This window comes from Oryctolagus cuniculus, chromosome 4, assembly GCF_051225735.1.
Source record: "Oryctolagus cuniculus isolate XC-2025 breed Fujian yellow rabbit chromosome 4, ASM5122573v1, whole genome shotgun sequence".
NCBI classification, from domain to species: domain Eukaryota; kingdom Metazoa; phylum Chordata; class Mammalia; order Lagomorpha; family Leporidae; genus Oryctolagus; species Oryctolagus cuniculus.
The window spans coordinates 163,646,385-163,665,847 of NC_142870.1; the positions used below are offsets into that span (position 1 = coordinate 163,646,385).

General features: G+C 43.8%; 1 protein-coding gene across 4 annotated transcripts in view; it reads right to left on the reverse strand.

Moving 5' to 3' along the window:
* The window catches only part of NEK10 (NIMA related kinase 10), a 376,851-nt gene that overhangs the window by 317,860 nt on the left and 39,528 nt on the right, over nt 1-19,463 (reverse strand). For all 4 annotated transcript variants that reach the window (XM_008266079.5, XM_008266081.5, XM_002716230.6 and 1 more), the window contains exons 6-9: nt 14,279-14,363; nt 5,221-5,262; nt 3,451-3,529; nt 2,346-2,413 (exon numbers count right to left, since the gene is read on the reverse strand). In XM_008266079.5, coding sequence (XP_008264301.3) covers nt 2,346-2,413; nt 3,451-3,529; nt 5,221-5,262; nt 14,279-14,363 — 274 coding nt within the window. The remainder of the gene's footprint in view (nt 1-2,345; nt 2,414-3,450; nt 3,530-5,220; nt 5,263-14,278; nt 14,364-19,463) is intronic.

Here is a 19,463-nt window from a genome sequence, read left to right on the forward strand (position 1 = left end):
ATCTTCTGCTGCTTTCCCAGGCGTATTTGCAGGGAGCTGGATGGGAAATGGAGCAGCTGGGACTTGAACTAGTGCCCATCTGGGATGCCCACATCACAGGCAGTAGCTTAACCCACTGCACCACAGCACCAGCCCCAGAGGTTTAACTTTATAAGGTGTTGTATAAAATATTCAAAATAGTTCATTACACAGGACACTCTATTTTGGTGAGTAGTTCCCTATATCCCAGGGTAGAAAGCAAAAGGGATCATCACATGACTGCCTGCTTCTCACACTGCTTTCTGCTTTCACAAGCTTGAGGGTCTTGCTCTGCTACCTCTGACCACTTCCCAGGGAGAAGCAGGGAGAATAACAGAATAAATTGCAACACTGGTGGCCATCAGCTCTCTCTGAGCCAGGCACTTTCCAAATTATGGAACTATTTTTCAGACTTTCATAACTGAAACTTTCTCCACCCACCACCACCACCACCAAACTAGGCATGATAGGCCAACACCACCAAGTATTTCTGGCTTCCCCCGGATTTCCCACTGGTGGTGAAAGGAGATCGTTGGTGCTCCTGTGTATTATCCTGAACAGCATGACCTGACAGCCAGCCAGCCAGAGCTTCTCAGGGCCCATCCTTGAATTCTCCCTAATACAAAATCCCTTATCTTCTCCACATTTTCAGAGCTGAATGGCCCCCATAAAGTGCACACCATACCTATTCCATGCCAAAGCTGCAGCCTGGGCCACTGACATGATTTTTTTTGGCTTCCAATACATGGACTTTTTCCCCTTTGTAATTTCATTCTTTCTTTTTTTAAACAAAGTTATACTTATCTTTCTTAGATCTTTTCCATTTTTATCCTCCACTTTTTCTTTTTTTTTCTGACTTCTGACATAATGTGTCCCAACTTTAATCCCCACATATGTCAGTTTCATGGTTTTTGACATGTCCACTTAGCATCTTAATGTTAACTCAAAACTTGTCTTCCAGAGTGGGTGTTTGGCATGGTGGTTAAGTCACCACTTGGGACACCCAAATCCTATATGTGAGTGCCTGGTTCTAGTTCTTATTTCCCCCCCTTCCAATCCAGCTTCCTGCTAATACATCTGAGATGTGGGCAGCAGATGATGGCTCAAGTACTTGGGTATCTGCCATCCATGTGAGAGACCTCAATGGAGTCTGGGATCCAACCCAACAGTGGCTGTGGTGGGCATTTGGGGAGTGAAGAACCAGTAAACGGAAACATGCTTTCTCTCCCTCAAGCTTAAATAAAAGGGGAATAAATATTTCTATAAATTGTTTTCTTGAAATTCTAAGCAGTATTAGTGAAACAAAAGGCTACTGACATGAAAAGTGTGGACCTGTATATCACCTAGGATCCTCCCAATACAAGACCCATGTATTGACACATCACAGGCAGCCTTGTTCTAATATATGCTGGGAAGGAACTCAACCAGGTTATTCAAACTGGGTTCTTGCTGGCTACCAGCCAAAAAGTTTTGCTATAAATTTGAGTTCAGTCTGCTGGATTAAATCTGTCTTCATCCATCTTAAAATCTGTAGTTGATTTATCTACTTGGAGTACTATATTATCTTTTTTTTATTTGACAGGCAGAGTTAGACAGTGAGAGAGAGAGAGAGAGAGACAGAGAGAAAGGTCTTCCTTCTGTTGGTTCACCCCCCAAATGGCCGCTACGGCCGGCACTGCGCCGATCCGAAGTCAAAAGTCAGGTGCTTCCTGCTGGTCTCCCATGCGGGTGGCAGGACCCAAGGACTTGGGCCATCTCCACTGCCCTCCCAGGCCACAACAGAGAGCTGGACTGGAAGAGGAGCAACCCAGACTAGAACCCAGGGTGCCAGCAACGCAGGCGGAGGATTAGCCTAGTGAGCCACGGCGCCGGCCAATATTATATTATCTTAGAATGAGGCTGGATCATATGACCTTGCCTGTATTCAAACATTTTTTACCTGCAGACAGTTGGCAATTTCATATGGTTCAAACTAATCTGACTGCACATCACATATGGAATTTATTTATATGTACACATATATTTTATTTGTTTGATTAAATTTATTTGCAAGCACATACTTAGTGTCAGGTTATATATATGGCTAGAGTTTTTCAAGCAACATCTAAATTAAGCAATAAACTTGGTACTAAATTGCATAGAAAAAAAAGAACAAATTTCAAAAACCTTTCTTTTCCTTTACTCCTCAGGCTGGCAAAGAGCATCGGTAGTTGGCAGAGATTCACCCGCTGAGCTCAGGTCAGAGGTGTGTGCATTGTGATTACACAGGCCCAGGTGTGAGTCTTCAGTACACGGAGCGGAAGCAAGGACTCTCAGGGGCCACTCACCTTGTGGGCTCCGCTGGTGGTGACCCATTCCCTTTGGTCTCTGACAGCAGCAAGTTTTTGAAAAATATCTATAAAGGAAGGAAATGATTCAAAGAGGTATCTGGAGTTGAAAGGAATGGGTTCCCCCTGGAATCCTGGATCTGCAGTATGGCAGGCAGGCAAAGAAAGGGAAACCTAGAACATAGCAGCCCGAGAGGCACCCAATAATTACCCCTTCAAACTCCACTAGTACTTACTTTATAATGTTAGTGAGATAACGGAATATGGAAATACCAGAAAGGACAAATCTCCCCTTCCGCTCAAAGGTGACCAAGCCCCTTAGGTCCATCATGTCAGCTTCATAGTGGGGTCTGTTCTTAAACATACTCCTCAGAAAGATTCTGATCTCCAAAGAGGAGGAAGGCCAGCGAACAGGACGGACCTGGCACGGTTCCACAGCTGAGGGAGAGTCATTCTCAGAGAAAGGCCCTGGGGTCGGGGGCTTGCCACAGCTGTCTCTCCCTGGGCGTGCAGATTGGTGTCCTGCCCTGGAGACTCGGGAGCCAACCTGTCCCCAGTGAGGGGGCCAGCTTCCCTACAACCACAGGAAGTCTGCAGCTCACCAACCCTGGAGGGGACAGCCCCAACAGAAAGACGATCACATGACAGGGAACCATCTCAGGCATGCAGGCCAGTCTTTCCACTGCACTGTCACCTGATGAGATTGGGGGTTTTCTGTTTCTTTTCCTTTTTCTGTTTTAGGCTCTGAATATTTCCGATTCTATGGGGCAGGAACTATTATTAATCCAGTCTTACAGAGACAAACTGAATAGTCTCTGACATTTTAAAGAGGCAACAATGTGTGTATTAAATTGCATTGATTAAACTGGAAGCCTTTCTTTCATGAAACAAATGTGCTTTTCCAGGTAAGAGTCGTTAAGTTACACGCTTTTCTTCTGGATATTTCTTGCCACTGGCTATGACAGTTGGCAGGGGCTCCCATCACCCCAAGTGTGTAGGAGAGCAATTCCAAATACTCTAAGTTTATTTTCCTCTGCTGCAGACACCACATTGCGTATTCTAGAAAAGTCACAGAGCCGGCCTTGCCTCCGACGACAACACTTACACGTCATGTTGACCAGCTTATCCACGCTGTGCTGCTCCTCTCCATAGCCCAGGTACTGGTTGGCCGCGATCTCCATGTACTGCCGGAAGGACCACACCAACAAGCGGGTCAGAAAGGGTGGACGCCAACGGCAAACAGGGTACAAGACTTGCAGTTTCTAAAAGGAACTCTAGGTGGCGAAACAGATTCACCAAATAATAGCGCTCCTTCTGGGCCAGTCTGACTCAAGTACGGAAAGTGGTTGCTTTCCTGGATTCTTCACCCTCCCTTCCATGCCCTGAAGGTGATGAAGAGACCTCCTAAGGACAGCATAAAGTCCCAAAAGTCCAAAAATGACAAGTTTGCAAAGTAACTTAACATCCAAGTATGAGATACAGGATATAGGGTACACAGAATTTAAACTCTTCAGTGTGACTTTGAGTATCATTTTTACAACACACTGCATGTATTTTATTGATCTTATGTTCTACAATATCCTAAGCTATATCTAGCCAGCATGCATTCAGACACAAATAATCAAAATAAAATGGGCAGGGGTGGTCTGATAATTTCTCACTGTAAATAACTGACTAAGAAACAAGCTCAGAGAAACACACATAATCTCTGACACTATAATAGAATTCAAAGTGGATAAGCATGGGGTTGTCATTGTGGGGTGGAAGGTTAAGCAGATAGATGTTTGTGATGTTGGCAACCCATAGGAGCTGGTTCATGTCCTGGCTGCTTCACTTCCAATCTAGCTCCCTGCTAACAGCCTGGGAAAGCAGCAGCAGATGGCACAAACGCTTGGGCCCCTGCACCTATGTGGGGCTCCTGGCTGCTGGCTTCAGCCTGGCCCAGCCTTGGCTGATATGGCCATCGGAGGAGTGAACCAGCCCTCTCTCCATCTCTGCCTCTTTCGCTATAGTTCTATTTGCAAACAAATACACAAATCATTTTTAAAAAATAATAAAATGGACAAGCAGATCCTTTACAGCATAGTCTTGTGAATTGGTGTTTCACTGAAATGAAGTAAAAATCTATTAAATTAAAATTAAGTCTTAAAAACAAAAATTAAACATGACTCAACTTCCCAAGAATGAAGATATAATAAAATATCCTTAATGTTACATTTCCATTAAAGTTAACTTGCATTAATAATTCAGTATGAATTTGTAGATCTGCAAGGTTATTATAAAAATCTTTCTTCCCACACACATTACAGGCTCTAGGAGACGGGGCTATTCCAATTGAATGACAGGCTCAGAAATTCTGTTATTGTATTAATAAGCCCAAGCCTTTGAGTTGCCCAGCAAATATTTTCACTCACTTACTCATCCCCAGTAGTCACCAAAGCAGAAAAATAAACCAAGTCAAAATCATTTCTTCCTTTGTCGTTTACTTATTGATGAGCACAGTCATTCTTTACGGTGTATGAACAAAGTTTTAAACATCTTTGCAATCAGCATTTTCTCCCCCGTATGATGTGTATGACGCTGAGCACTTGAGTTTGCCCACCAACGCCTAGCCCTTGGCCCTGCTAACTAAAGACAGGCGACCTTTTATAGCCCTTTTTCCGTTTCAGCAGGCTGCGTAAGGAGAGACCAATTAGCCAGAACAAACGGTCGTGGGTGCCTCCCTGCTAGGAATGTCCTGCTTCATGGTCACATTTCTCAACCCTGCCTGCTCCTCCCCAGCAGGAAGCCACCATTTGTCACATGTCTGCTGGATCCCCAGCCAGAGCATCGCACAAAGGGAAAGGGCAAGAGCAGCCACACCATAGCGCCTTACCTGAGCTAGGTTCTCCGTGCCGCCCAAGCTGTGCAGGATTTCCTGAAAAGTCGAAAGCCACAGGACACGTATCAGGGATGAGGGTGGAGGGGAGCCGTATTTCACACACAACTGCTTTACTAGGTCAGAGATGTGTAACCATTGACTAAATGTCCATGACCTAACATGAATGTGGGACACAGAAAATTTTCCTTCCTTACTGCATTTCAGATACACTGCTAACACACACAGAAGTCTGGTTGACACTAAGAGAAGGAATCTGTGCGCAGAACTGCAGCCTGCCTCCCCATTCTTTTATGTCCTCATACAGGGTCAGAGTTGGGAAGCGCTGTTAGACACCCTTTTCATTCAACCTTCTCCACTACATGAAGAAAACTAAGACCCAGAAGGGCAAACCATTTTGCCTTACTGACAGCACCCAAATAAGTGTAGCATCACCAGACTCCCAGGAGTTTCCCCTGGGTCTTTGGCTAGTGTGGTTTTCAGATCAGCAGCAGCAGCAAAAGCTCCTGGGACCTTAATAGAAACAGAGACCCACACCCCAGACCCATTCCATCACAGCCCTAGGACATTTTCATGAACTGTGTGTTTTAAGAAGCATGGCCTTAGTAGGCTATTGGGCTTCTTTTAAAATCATTAGGCTAGTTGTCTTATTAAACCTGCACTCTAAACAAATGTAAGCAAATCTTAACACAGTGTCTCCTGGCACAGGACTTTACATTCAATTCCAATAAATATACATTTCATTGCACTCCTGATGCTGCCCTGAACATGAACATGAGGGAAGGCGGAACAGGTTACAGTTGTGAAAGGGACTGGCATGGAACCAACTCTACAAACAGTAAGTGTTCTTAGGTTATCCTCATCAGCATAGACCAGCAGGCAAATGTGTGCTCAGGTGGCCCTAACTTGCTTAATTAAAGCTGCATTGTCATTTCTCTCCTGACTGAACATTCACATAAGGAAGTTATTTGGTATATAAACATTAGCCAGCATTTCTGGTCTCAGAAAGCCACAAAGATGAGAACACAAGTGTGAGAGAGAACAATGTGATCATACCATGAAGCTGACAGAGGCAGGCAGGGCAAAAGGCACAAGATCTCAAAGTTCCCTTACACTGTGTGAAGTGACTTTGGAAACACCAATGCAGCCATTAATTATGTATGAATAAAGCATGAAGAAACACTAATACATGATTAAAAATAATTCTGGACCAGGACTGTGATGCAGCAGGTTAAGACGGCACTTGTAATGCTGTCATGCCACATGGGAGCACAGGTTCAATTCTCAGCTGCTCCACTTTCAACCTAGCTCCCTGCTAATGCTCCCGGGAAAGCAGTGGAAGATGACCCAGTGCTTGAGCCCTTGCCACCCACTTGGGAGACCCAGATGGAATTCTAGACTCCTGGCTTTGGCCTGCCCCAGTCCTAGCTGTTGCAGCCATGTAGCAAGTGAAGCAACTGATGAAAGAACTCTTTCTCTCTGTCTCTCTCTCCTTCCCTCCCTCCTCTCCTCTCTCTATCTGTTGCTCTGCCTTTCAAACAAATAAATCAACCTTTTTAATGATATACAAAATAATCCTATGACCACTAATTAATTTGAAACCTCATCAATGCTGTTCACTCTAGAAGAGCTATGGTTAAAGAACATACAAATATTGTATACATTATTCCTAGTTAGGGTAGGATTTTTCATACATAAAAAATGTAAAATTTAAAACCACTTCTTTTTGGGTATTTTTTTTATTTCTGACAGGTAAAAGCTCTGACTAGGATCTGAAGAGTACACAAATATGTGAATGATAGGGGCCTGCTTCAAATTTTAGGCAAGTAGAGATACAAATAAACAAAATTTAGAAAGACTAAATAAGCATTACAAAAAAAGCTTTGAATTAACTTCTAGGGTGGCCCAGAGCAGAGACATATCATTTTCTGCTGAGAGGACAGAGGAAAACTTTTAATGATGGTAGTCTCTGAATGGGGACAGGCAGGATGGATAGATTTTCTGAGTTGAGATGAGAGGAGAGGGGGAAACAAAGAAGATTGCAAGCAAAGAGAACAGTAGGCCCAAGGGTGCATAGGAGTTTTGTAGAAAGACACCAAGATGTTCTGTGCTGAGCAGAGCAAGCCCACAACCCAAGAAGGGCATTACTGGGGCAATGGGATCACACTGTGAGACAACCTGGATGAGCCTGACTTGAACTCTTTCTCGAAAACCACGGGACCCAGCAAAAACGTGTAAGCAAGGACCTTCCTCAAGCCTTGGAGTGAACTAGAGAGGGAGAGTGTCAGCAGGGAGCCCCCTTGGGAGTAACTGGCAGTGGGACTAAGAATGGTGAGACAGGGAGGTCTCTGAGTAGATATATCAACTAAAGATGGCTGGGAAAGAAGAATTGTGGGTGAGTGACCAGGGAAGACGACCTGACTCAGAAATGCAGGAAAGCAGAGAAAAACAGCTCGGTGTTGGACACGCTGGTGGAACAACCAAGCAAGAGGTATGTAGGCCAAGGAAAACAAGTTTGAGAGCCAAAGATTGGAATCTGCAGTCATCTACATGAAGGAGATGCATATTTCAGGCTTGGGAATGGGAGAACACCAAAGGAGAGAAAGATGTTCAAATGGTTGGCCACAGCCACGGTTACTCTGAAATGCTTACCATAACAAGAAATTTATTTATGTGATAATATTAACAGTATGGGACTAAGTTGGTGTTTCTAAAACCATGTCCTGGAAACAGTTATTTCATTTTGTACAGGAAACTAAATTATGTATTCTACGGGGGGGGGGGGGGTAAGGAGGAAGAGGAAGAGAAGAAACCAGGAAAGAATTGTATGATCAAGTTAGGTTGGAAAATGCTGAGTAATGCAGAGTTTAGAAAATTCTTCACCTCAGGGTTTCTAGGGCCTTTAGTACACTGCCGCTAGGCACTGTGTCTCCAAGGGGAGAAGCAGCACTTGACTTTATTCCTAGACACCATTGCCCAGGGCACACTTCCTGTCACAGAATACCAATCACTCCTGTAGAACACAGTTTGGGAAGTGTGGCTATAAAATATAGAGAGGATGACAATGCTTTCCCACCCCTAGAGAACTCTGCTGTGGTGTATAGAGAGCTGAAGCTTCATTTGTGAAATAAACAACTCCCTCTCCCCCTTGCTCCAGTGGAGAGGGAAGAAAGGCCAGGAGCGTGCTCAGAGACCCAGAGCCTTCCTTGTGTTGCAATGGATGAAACCAATGGAGTTGCACTAGTCCAAGAGTATAAACTGGAGGAAACCATGACTACAAGGAATGCATACACCTGGGCTTAACAATGTTTGTTACTGATCTGAAAAGCAAATACAAATGCTTAAATTACAACAGTGCTTCCTGGGTGCCCTTTCAGAACCCAGGATCTTCCCCTGGTCACCTAGTGACTCAACCTGAATAGTGCCCTTGCTCTGATTACTCCCTGGGTTTTTTCCTTTAAAAAAAAAATAGATCTAATAATATAACACTGGTTAAAAAAAAAAAAGCTGTGATTTTAAAATGGAGTGTGTTATGCAATATGAGTATTGTTAGTACCCCACTATTTTTAGCACAGCCAACAATATCATTTGCATTGAAGCACTCTCCTCATAGGCTCACTCTGTAACTGAATCAATGAATGCCCAACACTCCCCCATTAAGCCTTTGAGACTGAATCACCAAGGTGAGCCTTGCACTCCTTTGTTCAAACACTACTCATCCCCTGGTCATGATTACAATGCCTTTTGGTGCATGGGCCTTTATTTATTTTTCCAAGCATATTAACTACACTTCTAAAAGGCTTGGTATACTAGATTTGCAGGGGTTGAGTAAAAGAGAAATATAAAAAATGTTTCTACCTTGGAGTCTGAAGGAAAGATGCAGCCATTAAGAGGATTGGAAGCTGATTCTGAAGATTCAAGTATGAAAGGAAGAACTGAAGATCCCTGTTTCCATTTTTTATAAAGATTCATTTATTTATTTGAAAGGCAGAGTTACAGGGAGAGAGACAGACAGACAGACACACATGCAGAGAGGGAGAGAGAGATATCTTCCAATCTTCCATCCACTGGTTTACTCTCAAAATGTCCACAACAGCCAGAGCTGGGCTGATCCGAAGCCAGGAGCCAGGAGTTTCCTCTGGGTCTCCCACATGGCACAGGGGCCCAAACACTTGGGCCATCCTCTGCTGCCCTCCCAGGCACTCCAGCAGTGAGCTGGATAGGAAGTAGAGCAGTGAGGACTCAAAGCAGCACCCACATGGGATGCCGGCACCACACACAGCAGCTTTACCCACTACGCCACAGCACCAGCCACAGAGAGCCCCATTTTAAAGTTACTGAGTGTTGTGTGCTATAGTAGTGATTCCCAAACTTTTGGGTATCTGAACCCCTTCACATTACTAAAAAATCCCAAAGAACCCCAAAAAGCAATGTGCTATACCTTCTGTAGAAGGACTACAAGTACACATTCATCTTTCTCCTGCTTGGGACTCCAACTACACTTGAAATCTCAGTATGGGGGCCGTTGCTGTGGCACAGAATGCTAAGCCTCCACAGGCAGCACCACCAGCATCCCATATCGGTACCAGTTCGTGTCCCAGTTGCTCCATTTCTGATACAGCTCCCTGCTAATGGGCCTAGAAAAGCAGAGGAAGGTGGCCCAAGTACTTGGGCCCCTACAACCAAGTAGGAGACCTGGTAGAAGCCCTTGGCTCCCGCCTTCGGCCCGGCCCAGCCCTGACCATTGCGGCCATTTGGGAAGTGAGCAAATGGATAGAAGACTCACTCTCTCTCTCTCTCTCTCTCTCTCCTTCTTTCTCTGTAGCTCTGGTTTTCAAATAAATAAATCTTAAAAAAAAAAAATCTATCCCCTTTGAAAAAAAAAAAAGGAAAGAAATCTCAATGTCTTAATTCTGAAAAACTCTAAGCAATTTTATCTTTAAAATAGCTTCTCTGGGTGGGTGTTGTGGTACAGCAAGTTAAGCTGCCTCTTGGCATGCCCAGAATCTGTCCAGCTGCCTGATTCAAGTCCTGATTACTCCTCACATCTGATCCAGTGTCCTGCTAATGCACCTTGGAGGCAGTAAATGACGACTCCAGTGTCAACCACACTGGAGACCCAGGTGGAGTTTCTAGGTCCTGGCTTTGGTCTGATCTAGCCTTAGTTATCTTGGGCATTTCGGGAGTGAACCCGCAGATTGAAGATTTCTCTCTCTCTCTTTGTTTCTCTGTAACTTTGGTTTTCAAATAAATGAAATCTGTTTTTAAATGTTTATCAAAAAAAAAAAAAAGTTTCTCTATCATCCCTTCTTTTCTTGCTGGAAAGTCCATTAAACATATCCTGGAATCCATGTCTGCTAGCAAGCCAAACCCAATCTATGAGCCCCCAGTCTGCAACCTCTTGGTCAAGGGAAGAGGACTGATGCATGGTGCACTGGACTATTTAAATGGCTCCCAGAGGAAATCCATACTTAACTCATACATAGGATTCAATGTGCAACTTATACAGTACCTCAGTCCTGATAGAAAGGAGACTCAGAAGATATAACCTGGCCTTTCAGGACACATAGCAGTTAGGGAGGGCACTGGCACAGCAGCTAAGTCACCGCTTGGGATGCCAGTATCCCATATCACTTCTGGTCCAGCTTCCTGTGTTGTATACCCTGAGAGGCAGCAGATGATGGCTCAAGTGATTGGATCCATGCTACCCACATGGCAAACTTGGAAAGGAGTTCCAGGCTCCTGCATTTGGCCTGGTCCAGCCCTGGCTGTGTGGGTACTTGGGAATGGACGGTCTCTCTCTCTCTCTCTGCCTCTCTGCTTTTCAAGCAAAATGGAAAATACTTATTTCAATGAAAATTTTGAAAAAATAAATACAGCAATTACAGGGCCAAGAAAAGAACATTTTTATGTTAAGGAAAAGGAAGGGTTTGCATGGATGAGTGAGCCTTGGCAAGGGAGAGGAATATACTCTTGAGATAAGAAGAAAGGAAAGTTGCATGACAATCCAAATATCTCAAACAAAGAGAAAACAAAAGAGCTCCCCCAGGGATGGCCTTAGCCTCTCCTGTAAAACTGATGATGATGTGATTTGATAAGAATGGCAGAGCAGCCGGCGGATTTGATAAGAATGGCAGAGCAGCCGGCGCCGCAGCTCACTAGGCTAATCCTCCGCCTAGCGGCGCCGGCACACCGGGTTCTAGTCCCGGTCGGGGCGCCGGATTCTGTCCCGGTTGCCCCTCTTCCAGGCCAGCCCTCTGCTGTGGCCAGGGAGTGCAGTGGAGGATGGCCCAAGTGCTTGGGCCCTGCACCCCATGGGAGACCAGGAAAAGCACCTGGCTCCTGGCTCCTGCCATCGGATCAGCGCGGTGCACAGGCCGCAGCGCGCCGGCTGCGGCGGCCATTGGAGGGTGAACCAACGGCAAAAGGAAGACCTTTCTCTCTGTCTCTCTCTCTCTCACTGTCCACTCTGCCTGTCAAAAAAAAAAAAAGAAAAGAAAAGAAAAGAAACTATCAACTCCCAACTTGACTCTCACTGGGATTAAACATGACAATAGGTCTGATCTGATTTCATCATCATTAAAAAAAATCATCTATTATTTTTCACTTTATGTTTCTGTGTGGGAGCAAACTGTTGAAATCCTTACTTAATGTATACTAAGCTGATCTTCTGTATATTAAGATAATCGAAAATGAATCTTGATGTGAATGGAAGGGGAGAGGGAGTGGGAAAGGGGAGGGTTGTGGGTGGGAGGGACGGTATGGGGGGGAAGCCATAGTAATCCATTATTCGTACTTTGGAAACGTATATTCATTAAATAAAAGTTAAAAAAAAAATACAAATTCAAAAAAAAAAAAAAAGAAAAAAAAAAAAAAAGAATGGCAGAGCAGGAGGGGGTTGGGTGTGAGAAACGGAGTTGGGCTGGAACAGTTGCTGTGAACACTGCAACACTGAGCAGAGAGCAAGGCAATGGCAAGGCCTGCTGAGAGTCACCAGCATTTTGTAGAAAATCCCAGCACAGTCTTGTGACTTTGGCCAATTCTTGGAACTCCAGATGTTAACCGACTGTCTGAGCTCATGCTCTTATATGAGCAAAGAGTACCGGGGAGGAGAGACTGAGAGACTCTCTCTTTGTGCAAACATTAGCCATAAAAGGGATATTCATTCAATATGTATCCTGGTCACAAAATCTCATAAACAAAATGGTTACTGAATTCCTTCCCTTATATAGAGCAGTGCAATCAAACTTATTCCAATCCATGAAGGACTAGGTAAAAAAGACCTGTAGAGGTGAGATCAGTAGAGTTTGACTCCATTGTCATTAATTTTCCTAACATGTAGAACATCTCTAAGGCAAATATTTTGCTACCTTCTACAAGTTGGAAAGCTGGATTGTCCTCCCTGAAAACTCTTATGGACATAGTATCTTCATCCAAACTGAGACACATTGGAGAATTAATAAGGGCACCACGCACAATGAAGTAGGAACAGTGGGCACATGCTGAGGACAGACCTCAGAAACAAACGGCCCACCCTGTGATACAGAAGCAAGAGGCAGCTCATATTTACAAGGCCCACACAGCTCTGTGTGGTTAGATATGGGGAATTTTCTATCCTCTAAACACAGAAAACTGCAAGCTCTCAGGACAGACAGCCATTTGGAGGCTGCCCTGCTTCACACTTTCAAAAAGTTGTAGTTAGCTCCACTATAATGGTACAAGGTCAGTTTAAAATACAGTTTAGAGGGAGACAGACATGAATCCCAGAAGACGCACACCAGAGCAGCCTCTGAAGCTGGTTGGTACCAAAACACTTCCAAGTGCCAACAGGGGAACAGGTAGTAACTGGGATAACGAACATTCTGACTTGAATGAGAATTCATCAATAAAATTGAATCCAAAATAAAAGATCAGAATACATCAAAACTTCCTAGTAATTTATGCGGACAGAGCAGAAAATTAGATGCTTTCCAGGATTAAAAAAAAATTGTGAAAACTACAGAAACATACATGAAAAGTAAGGGCACTTCTTGGATATTTAATATCAGTCAGCAGAAACAATGATCAGTAAGCAATCCTCAGGCTTTGAGGGAATGGTTCTCAAACTGTGGTCCCCAACTGGCAGCATCAGCGTCACCTGGGAACTTGATAAATATGTGTGGTTTTTTAGTCTTGATCTCAAACCTACAGAATCAGAAACTATAAGGGCAAGGCTTTCAATAATCTTTAAGTACTTCAGGTATTTCCGATGTGTAAGAAAGCTTAAGGATGGCTGCTTTATGCAATCAGCTATCTGTCCACCAACCGGGGCTAGAAGGAATAATTCCCTTGGGCAAGGTGAACTTTCCTTCAGAGTCTCAGAGCTGAAGTACTAAGTCCTCGCTACTCAGAGTGTGGGCTGTTGACCAGTGGCATCAGCAACCCCTCAGCAGTCCTGGACCCAGGTTTACACGATTCAGAAGCAGAACCTGCATTTACAAGATCCCAGGGGGAATCAATAAGCATATTACAAGAGGCATGGATCTATAGGCAGCATATTCAACTAACTAGTGAGAAAAGGAAAAGATTCTTGACCTCAAGTTCCTCTTCAGAGACAAGTGGGAGGCCCCTTCTCAGCTCTCAGTCTTGGACTGCAAATTGGGAAGGAGTTGGAGTCTGGAGCAGCTACTAAAGCTGCAGGCCCTGACTTCCCTACTGGCTGCCATGGGAAGAAGCCCCCACTTGTCACTGCTGACATTGACTTAGAACATCCTTGATGGTGTGGCCCACTGACACTTCTTTGAACTGTTAGTTTAGAACTCCAGGTAACAATGAAAATATACACCAAAAGTTCAATCCACTTAATCCCATAGGCTTTCCTGTAGAAATGTAAAGACTGTGTTGTCCCCATTAAATAACTCCTTTCAAATGTTTTTAAATGGCATGTGAGATACTTTCTGAATTTGAAGCTATTTAGCTGTGATAGGAAAAAATTAACATAGTCTACTTCAAAGAAGAGCCCACCAATATTTTATTTCATCTTCATAATAAGTAAAAAAAAAAATTGTCAACCAACCTGATAACATGGATCCCTCATTAGTAGCCTCAGACAGATTAACACTCTCAAAAAATGAATTGACGGGGCTCGGTTAACCCACTCTCTGAAAGAAGAAAATAGAAGAGAATGTGTTCATGTTTAAAAGCTTAGTGGAACAGTTCATAAATAATGCAAGATAATGGAAAGAGAATGGAGAACACATAAATGATTGCACACTTAGTTTATTTCAAGGTTTATTTGCAATGGGAACTATTTGGTACTTGAAAACTTGACCCATTTTAATTTGAAACACATATAAACCATCTTCACCACTAATAAACAGGAACCCAAAACTTACCAATATTACCTTACCAACTTACCAATATTACCTAACCAATATTTCATAACACCCTAAACCAAAAGAAATAGCTCTAAATTCCAATAATTAGTTAGATCCAACTTAATAATGAATTATCCCCTAACAACTTAGTGTCCACTTGAAAAGGAACATATATACATCAAAAGAAGACGACTTTTATTTCTAAAATAACACAATGCCTTATTTATGCAGTGTGTATACCTGTGATGCTCACTAACTTCTTGAACCTAGGAATCAGAGTGCATACCACCTTTCCTGTTTCTTCTTCCCCTTGATTTTCACAGCGTGTTTGCTTTTGTCATAGCAACCACTGGGAACCTAGCTTCAGAAAGATATGCCCTCACCTCAAGGAAGGTAGAGCTACCTATGCTGAAACTGTTAACTACCATGAGAAGTTGGTGCTATGTCTGTGTTTCCCTTGGGAATTTAAAAGAGCCCATGGTGCCCTGGAAGTTCTCTGCATCCCCAGGGCTCTGTGCCAAGCAGCTCTGGAAGCACAATCCTTCCTTGGATCAGTTTCTCCAGATTCAAACCCTGAGATGAACATGGTAGATGCAAATGAATGATGAGGAACATGCTCTCAAGAGAGATCTACTTGAGTGCATAATTATTTTTATTATTTGCTTTTAGTTATTATTCATTTGAAAGGCAGAGAGATAAAAAAAAAAAAGAGAGAGAGAGAGAGAGAAATCTCCCAATCTCCGGTTTGCTTTCCAAATGCCCACAACTGCCAGGGCTGGACCAGGCCAAAACCATGAATCTAGAACTCAGTTTCAGTCTCCTGAGTAGGGGACAGGTACCCAGATACCTGAACTATCACCTTTGCCTTCCAGATTGTTCATTAGCAGGAAGCCAGAATTAATAGGGCTGGGTCTCAAACTCAGGCACTTTGTCACGTAGTGGGGAGGAGGGGGAAATCCAGGTGCTTCTAAAACTAAAGGTAGACTTCAATCAACCCCAGAGTTGCCAATCAGCCAGGATTACTCAAGGCTGGTAACCATCCTATGGTTCATCCTGACTCCATATGGTACATACCCTACATTGAGAAAAACATGGCAAATATGAAGTATATTTTGAATAAAAAACAACCATCTGAGTGGGTGCTGTAGTTCAGCAGTTTAAGCTGCCACTTGGGTAACCCACATTCCATATGGGAATGCCTGGTATAGAGACCTGCCTATGCTTCCAACCCAGCTTCTTGCCAATGTACACCCTTCGGGGCAGCAGGTGATGGCTAAGTACTTGAGCCCCTGCCACCCATATGGAAGACCCGGATGGAGTTCTTGACTCCTGGCTTCAGCCTGGCCCAGTCCTGGTTATTGCAGGCATTTGAGGAGTGAACCAGCAGATGAAAGATATCTCCTTATCCTCTCTCTCTCTCTCTCATCCTACCTAGTTATCCATCTCTCTACCTTTCAAATAAGTATCTATAAGTTAACTTTAAAAACAATAATTTATGTGAACACTTATAAAAATCTGGTTATTCTAAGTTTAATCCTTATAAATGGGGAGAGGGCACATAGTGAGGAAAAGTTCCCCTTTCAGGTGCTGGGGTAGGTTAAAGATAGCATGTCGCCCAAACAGTAATGCAAAGATGCAAATCCCAAATAACTGACAGAAATAGGAGCAAGCTGCAATACTGCTGGCAACCCAATGAGGCTGAACGCCGATTACTTCTCACTCTTTAAGAGGAAAAGTCACAGAACATTCTGAGAGATGAATCACCCTACAGATATGTGTTCACTTGGTACTTTTCCTGTGAGCTATATACAGTCCTCACGAGGAAAGGTCATGACCTTTCCAAAGTGTTTTCATAGTAAAATAAAAAGTTTTGTTTTCCTGTTTCCTATACAAACATATACATATACCCCAAAAAGAAAAGAAAAATTCCAAAATGAACTTCTTTTTTACTATCAAAAGAATGTAAATAAATGGAGATTTCTAGAAAAGTCTCGGAGTTGCAAGTTCTATTCCAAGCAAATGGCATTTTTGGTTTTGTTTTGTGATTTTTGGGACTGAAGCCCAAAGCTATTAATATTTCTACGTGATTCTGGCTGCGCCATCATAAATGTAAATAGAATTCTTGGTGTCTGAGTCCTCTGGCTTCTCCACTCAGGGTGCTGACCTCTGAAGACACAGTTGGTCCCTCCTTGGCTCCCAGCCCGTAACCTCCAGCAAGGACATGGTGCATGGGATGGAGCTGTGGTGTTCAAGGGGAAATGAGTGTGCTGTAAGATGATACACACATCTGTCTGCCAAGGGCTAGGGAGCTAGGAAGAACACAACTTAATGCAACCAGAGAATTACTGGGAATTACAGAGCTAGACCAAAAAGGCTGTCTTCATTCTACTGACACAGAAATTGCAGCCAAAGGAACTCAGTGTCTGGTCTCGGGCTGCACATAAGAAACAGAGCTGGGTGCCTGACTCCCAGTCCAGTGCTCCCTCCAACCCTCCCCTTCTGCCTGGGTCCTACACAAGGGTATGACTGGAGAGAAACAGACTCTTCAAAAACGTGTAACAGGGATAGGAGCACTGCAGAGAGTGGAGTGGGGTTCCTTTGACACAGCCCTGAAAAACTTGTCTATCTGCAAAGAGAGGGTTTCCCCAGAGGGTATGTCTCAACACAGCAGCCTCATAGAAGCAAATGCCTGAGCAGGCAAATGTTTATCCCCTCCAGTGACTGAACGCATGCCAGTGCCCTCACTGCACTATTGACACATAGCAGTGGGATCAGCTCCCCCAGCCTTTGTCCAGGACCACTTGCCATTCTGCTGTCAGTAGAAAAGAGAAGGGGCAACAGCACTAGTGACATGGTATGTGGAAAGAGAAAGGGCAGGTGGAGTTTCAACTTCGTGCACAGCACAAGAATGCAGTACGTGACACGAGAGCTCCATGAGAGAACCAGTCACGAGGCTGGCAGATCACCTTAGGGAACCGTGGCTACCGCAATTAGTGAGAGCCCCACGTGGTCTGGGAGGGATGAACTGGATCCATGCACTCAGACAAACGGCAGCAGCGATCACCCCTGTGCAGCATGCCTCTCTCCCTCTCACTTCCAATAAGCAACTCTTTTCATGTTGTAGTAATGCAAAAAACAAACAAACAAACAAACAAAAAAGGACGTGGTACCTTTGACTCAATGTTTAAAAGTACAGGAATTCAAGCCTGTTTCAACCATCAGATTCATAAGGCAGTGTCAAAATTTTGTTTTGATAGTTGAGAAAGTAAAATTCACGTAGAAATATGGATGCAAAACTTGAAAGGGTTGGACATTGGGTGCAGTGGTTAGGACACTGCCTGGCGTGCCTGCATCCTACGTAGGAATACTTGAGTTTAAGTTCTGACTGGGAGGCAGCAGTGATGGCTGAAGCACTTGAGTCCCTGTCACCCGTGTGGGAGACACAGACTGAGTTCCGGAATTCTGGATTCACCTGACCCACCTCTGACTATAGGAGGCATTTGGGAAGTGAATCAGCAGATGGAAGATCTCTGTCTCCCTTTCAAATAAATAAAAATAAAAATTTAAATAAAGAAAAATTTAGAAGAAACAAGACTATGTGGCGAAATTCATCATAAATTATTATTTAAGGAATCATATGGTGTGTTTCTCCCTTTCAAGTTGGTCCTTCTTTTTCCTCTGTGTCCTCCACTAAACCTTGTATGGAATGTCACCCAACTGAAAGTCTACCCATGAAATCAGGATAGCCCCTAAATTCAGAAGGATATTTAGTAGAAAGGATCTTCTTCAAGGTCTTTTTTTATGTAATTGATGAAACTTCAGAACACTTTTAAATATTTACTCACCACCTGCTATTAGCCAAGCATTATCAGAAGCCCAGGAGGACAGCTGAGGAAGAAAGCATGTCACAACTCATGTTCTAAAGGGAGAAGACAATAGAGTTCATATTCCAAAGGAAAAGCACACTAATAAGCACACAAAATAAAAATGGACACCAGTTGGGAATCAGCGAAGAACAAAGGTTAAGGTTTTAACCAGTTCCATGGTGCTATTTCAGGAGAGTGAGAGAAGGATTCTTTGATAAGATTAGCATCTGAGGGGTGGGCATTGTGGTGCAGTGAGTTAAGCTGCTGTTTGAAATGCCCACATCAAATATCAGAGTGCCTGGGTTCAAGTCCCACTTCTTCCAATCCAGCTCACTGCTAATGGACACCTGGGAAGCAGCAGATGATGGCTCAAGTACTTGGGTCTCTGCCACAACCATGGGAGACCAGAATGGAGTTCCTGGTTCTTGGCTTCAGCCTGGCTCAGTTCCAGCTATTGCAGCCACTTGAGGTGTGAACTGGTGGATGGAAGATCTCTCCCTCCACCCCCACCATCTTTCAAAATAAATAAAAATAAACCTTTAAAAAAGATTAGCATCTGACTTTATTGAGGAAATGAGCCATATGGATGTCATGGTCACAGCAGCAGAATAGTTAAGCACATCATCCCCAAGTTAGGAGTCCCAGGTGTGTGCAAAGAGTAGTGAGGAAGCCAGTGGGGCTAGAGCAGGGCAAGAAAAAGAATGAGAGATGCTGAAGTCAGAAAGAGAGCAGGAGCTACAGCATTCAGGCACTAGTAGAATACAAATAACACTTGTAAATACAAATAGAGCCTTTGGTTTTTCATTTCGAGAAGCCACTGGAAGGCTTTAAACCGAGTATTGTCATGATATGACTGAGATTTTGAAAGGATCCTTCTGCATGTTGTGTTGAGAAGAGTGTAGAGAGCCAGGCATTGAAAGCAGGCAGCTGAATGGCATGGGAAAGCGGTGGAAGATGACCCAAGTCCTTGGGCCCCTGTACCCACATGGGAAATCTGGAAGCTCCTGGCTCCTGGCTT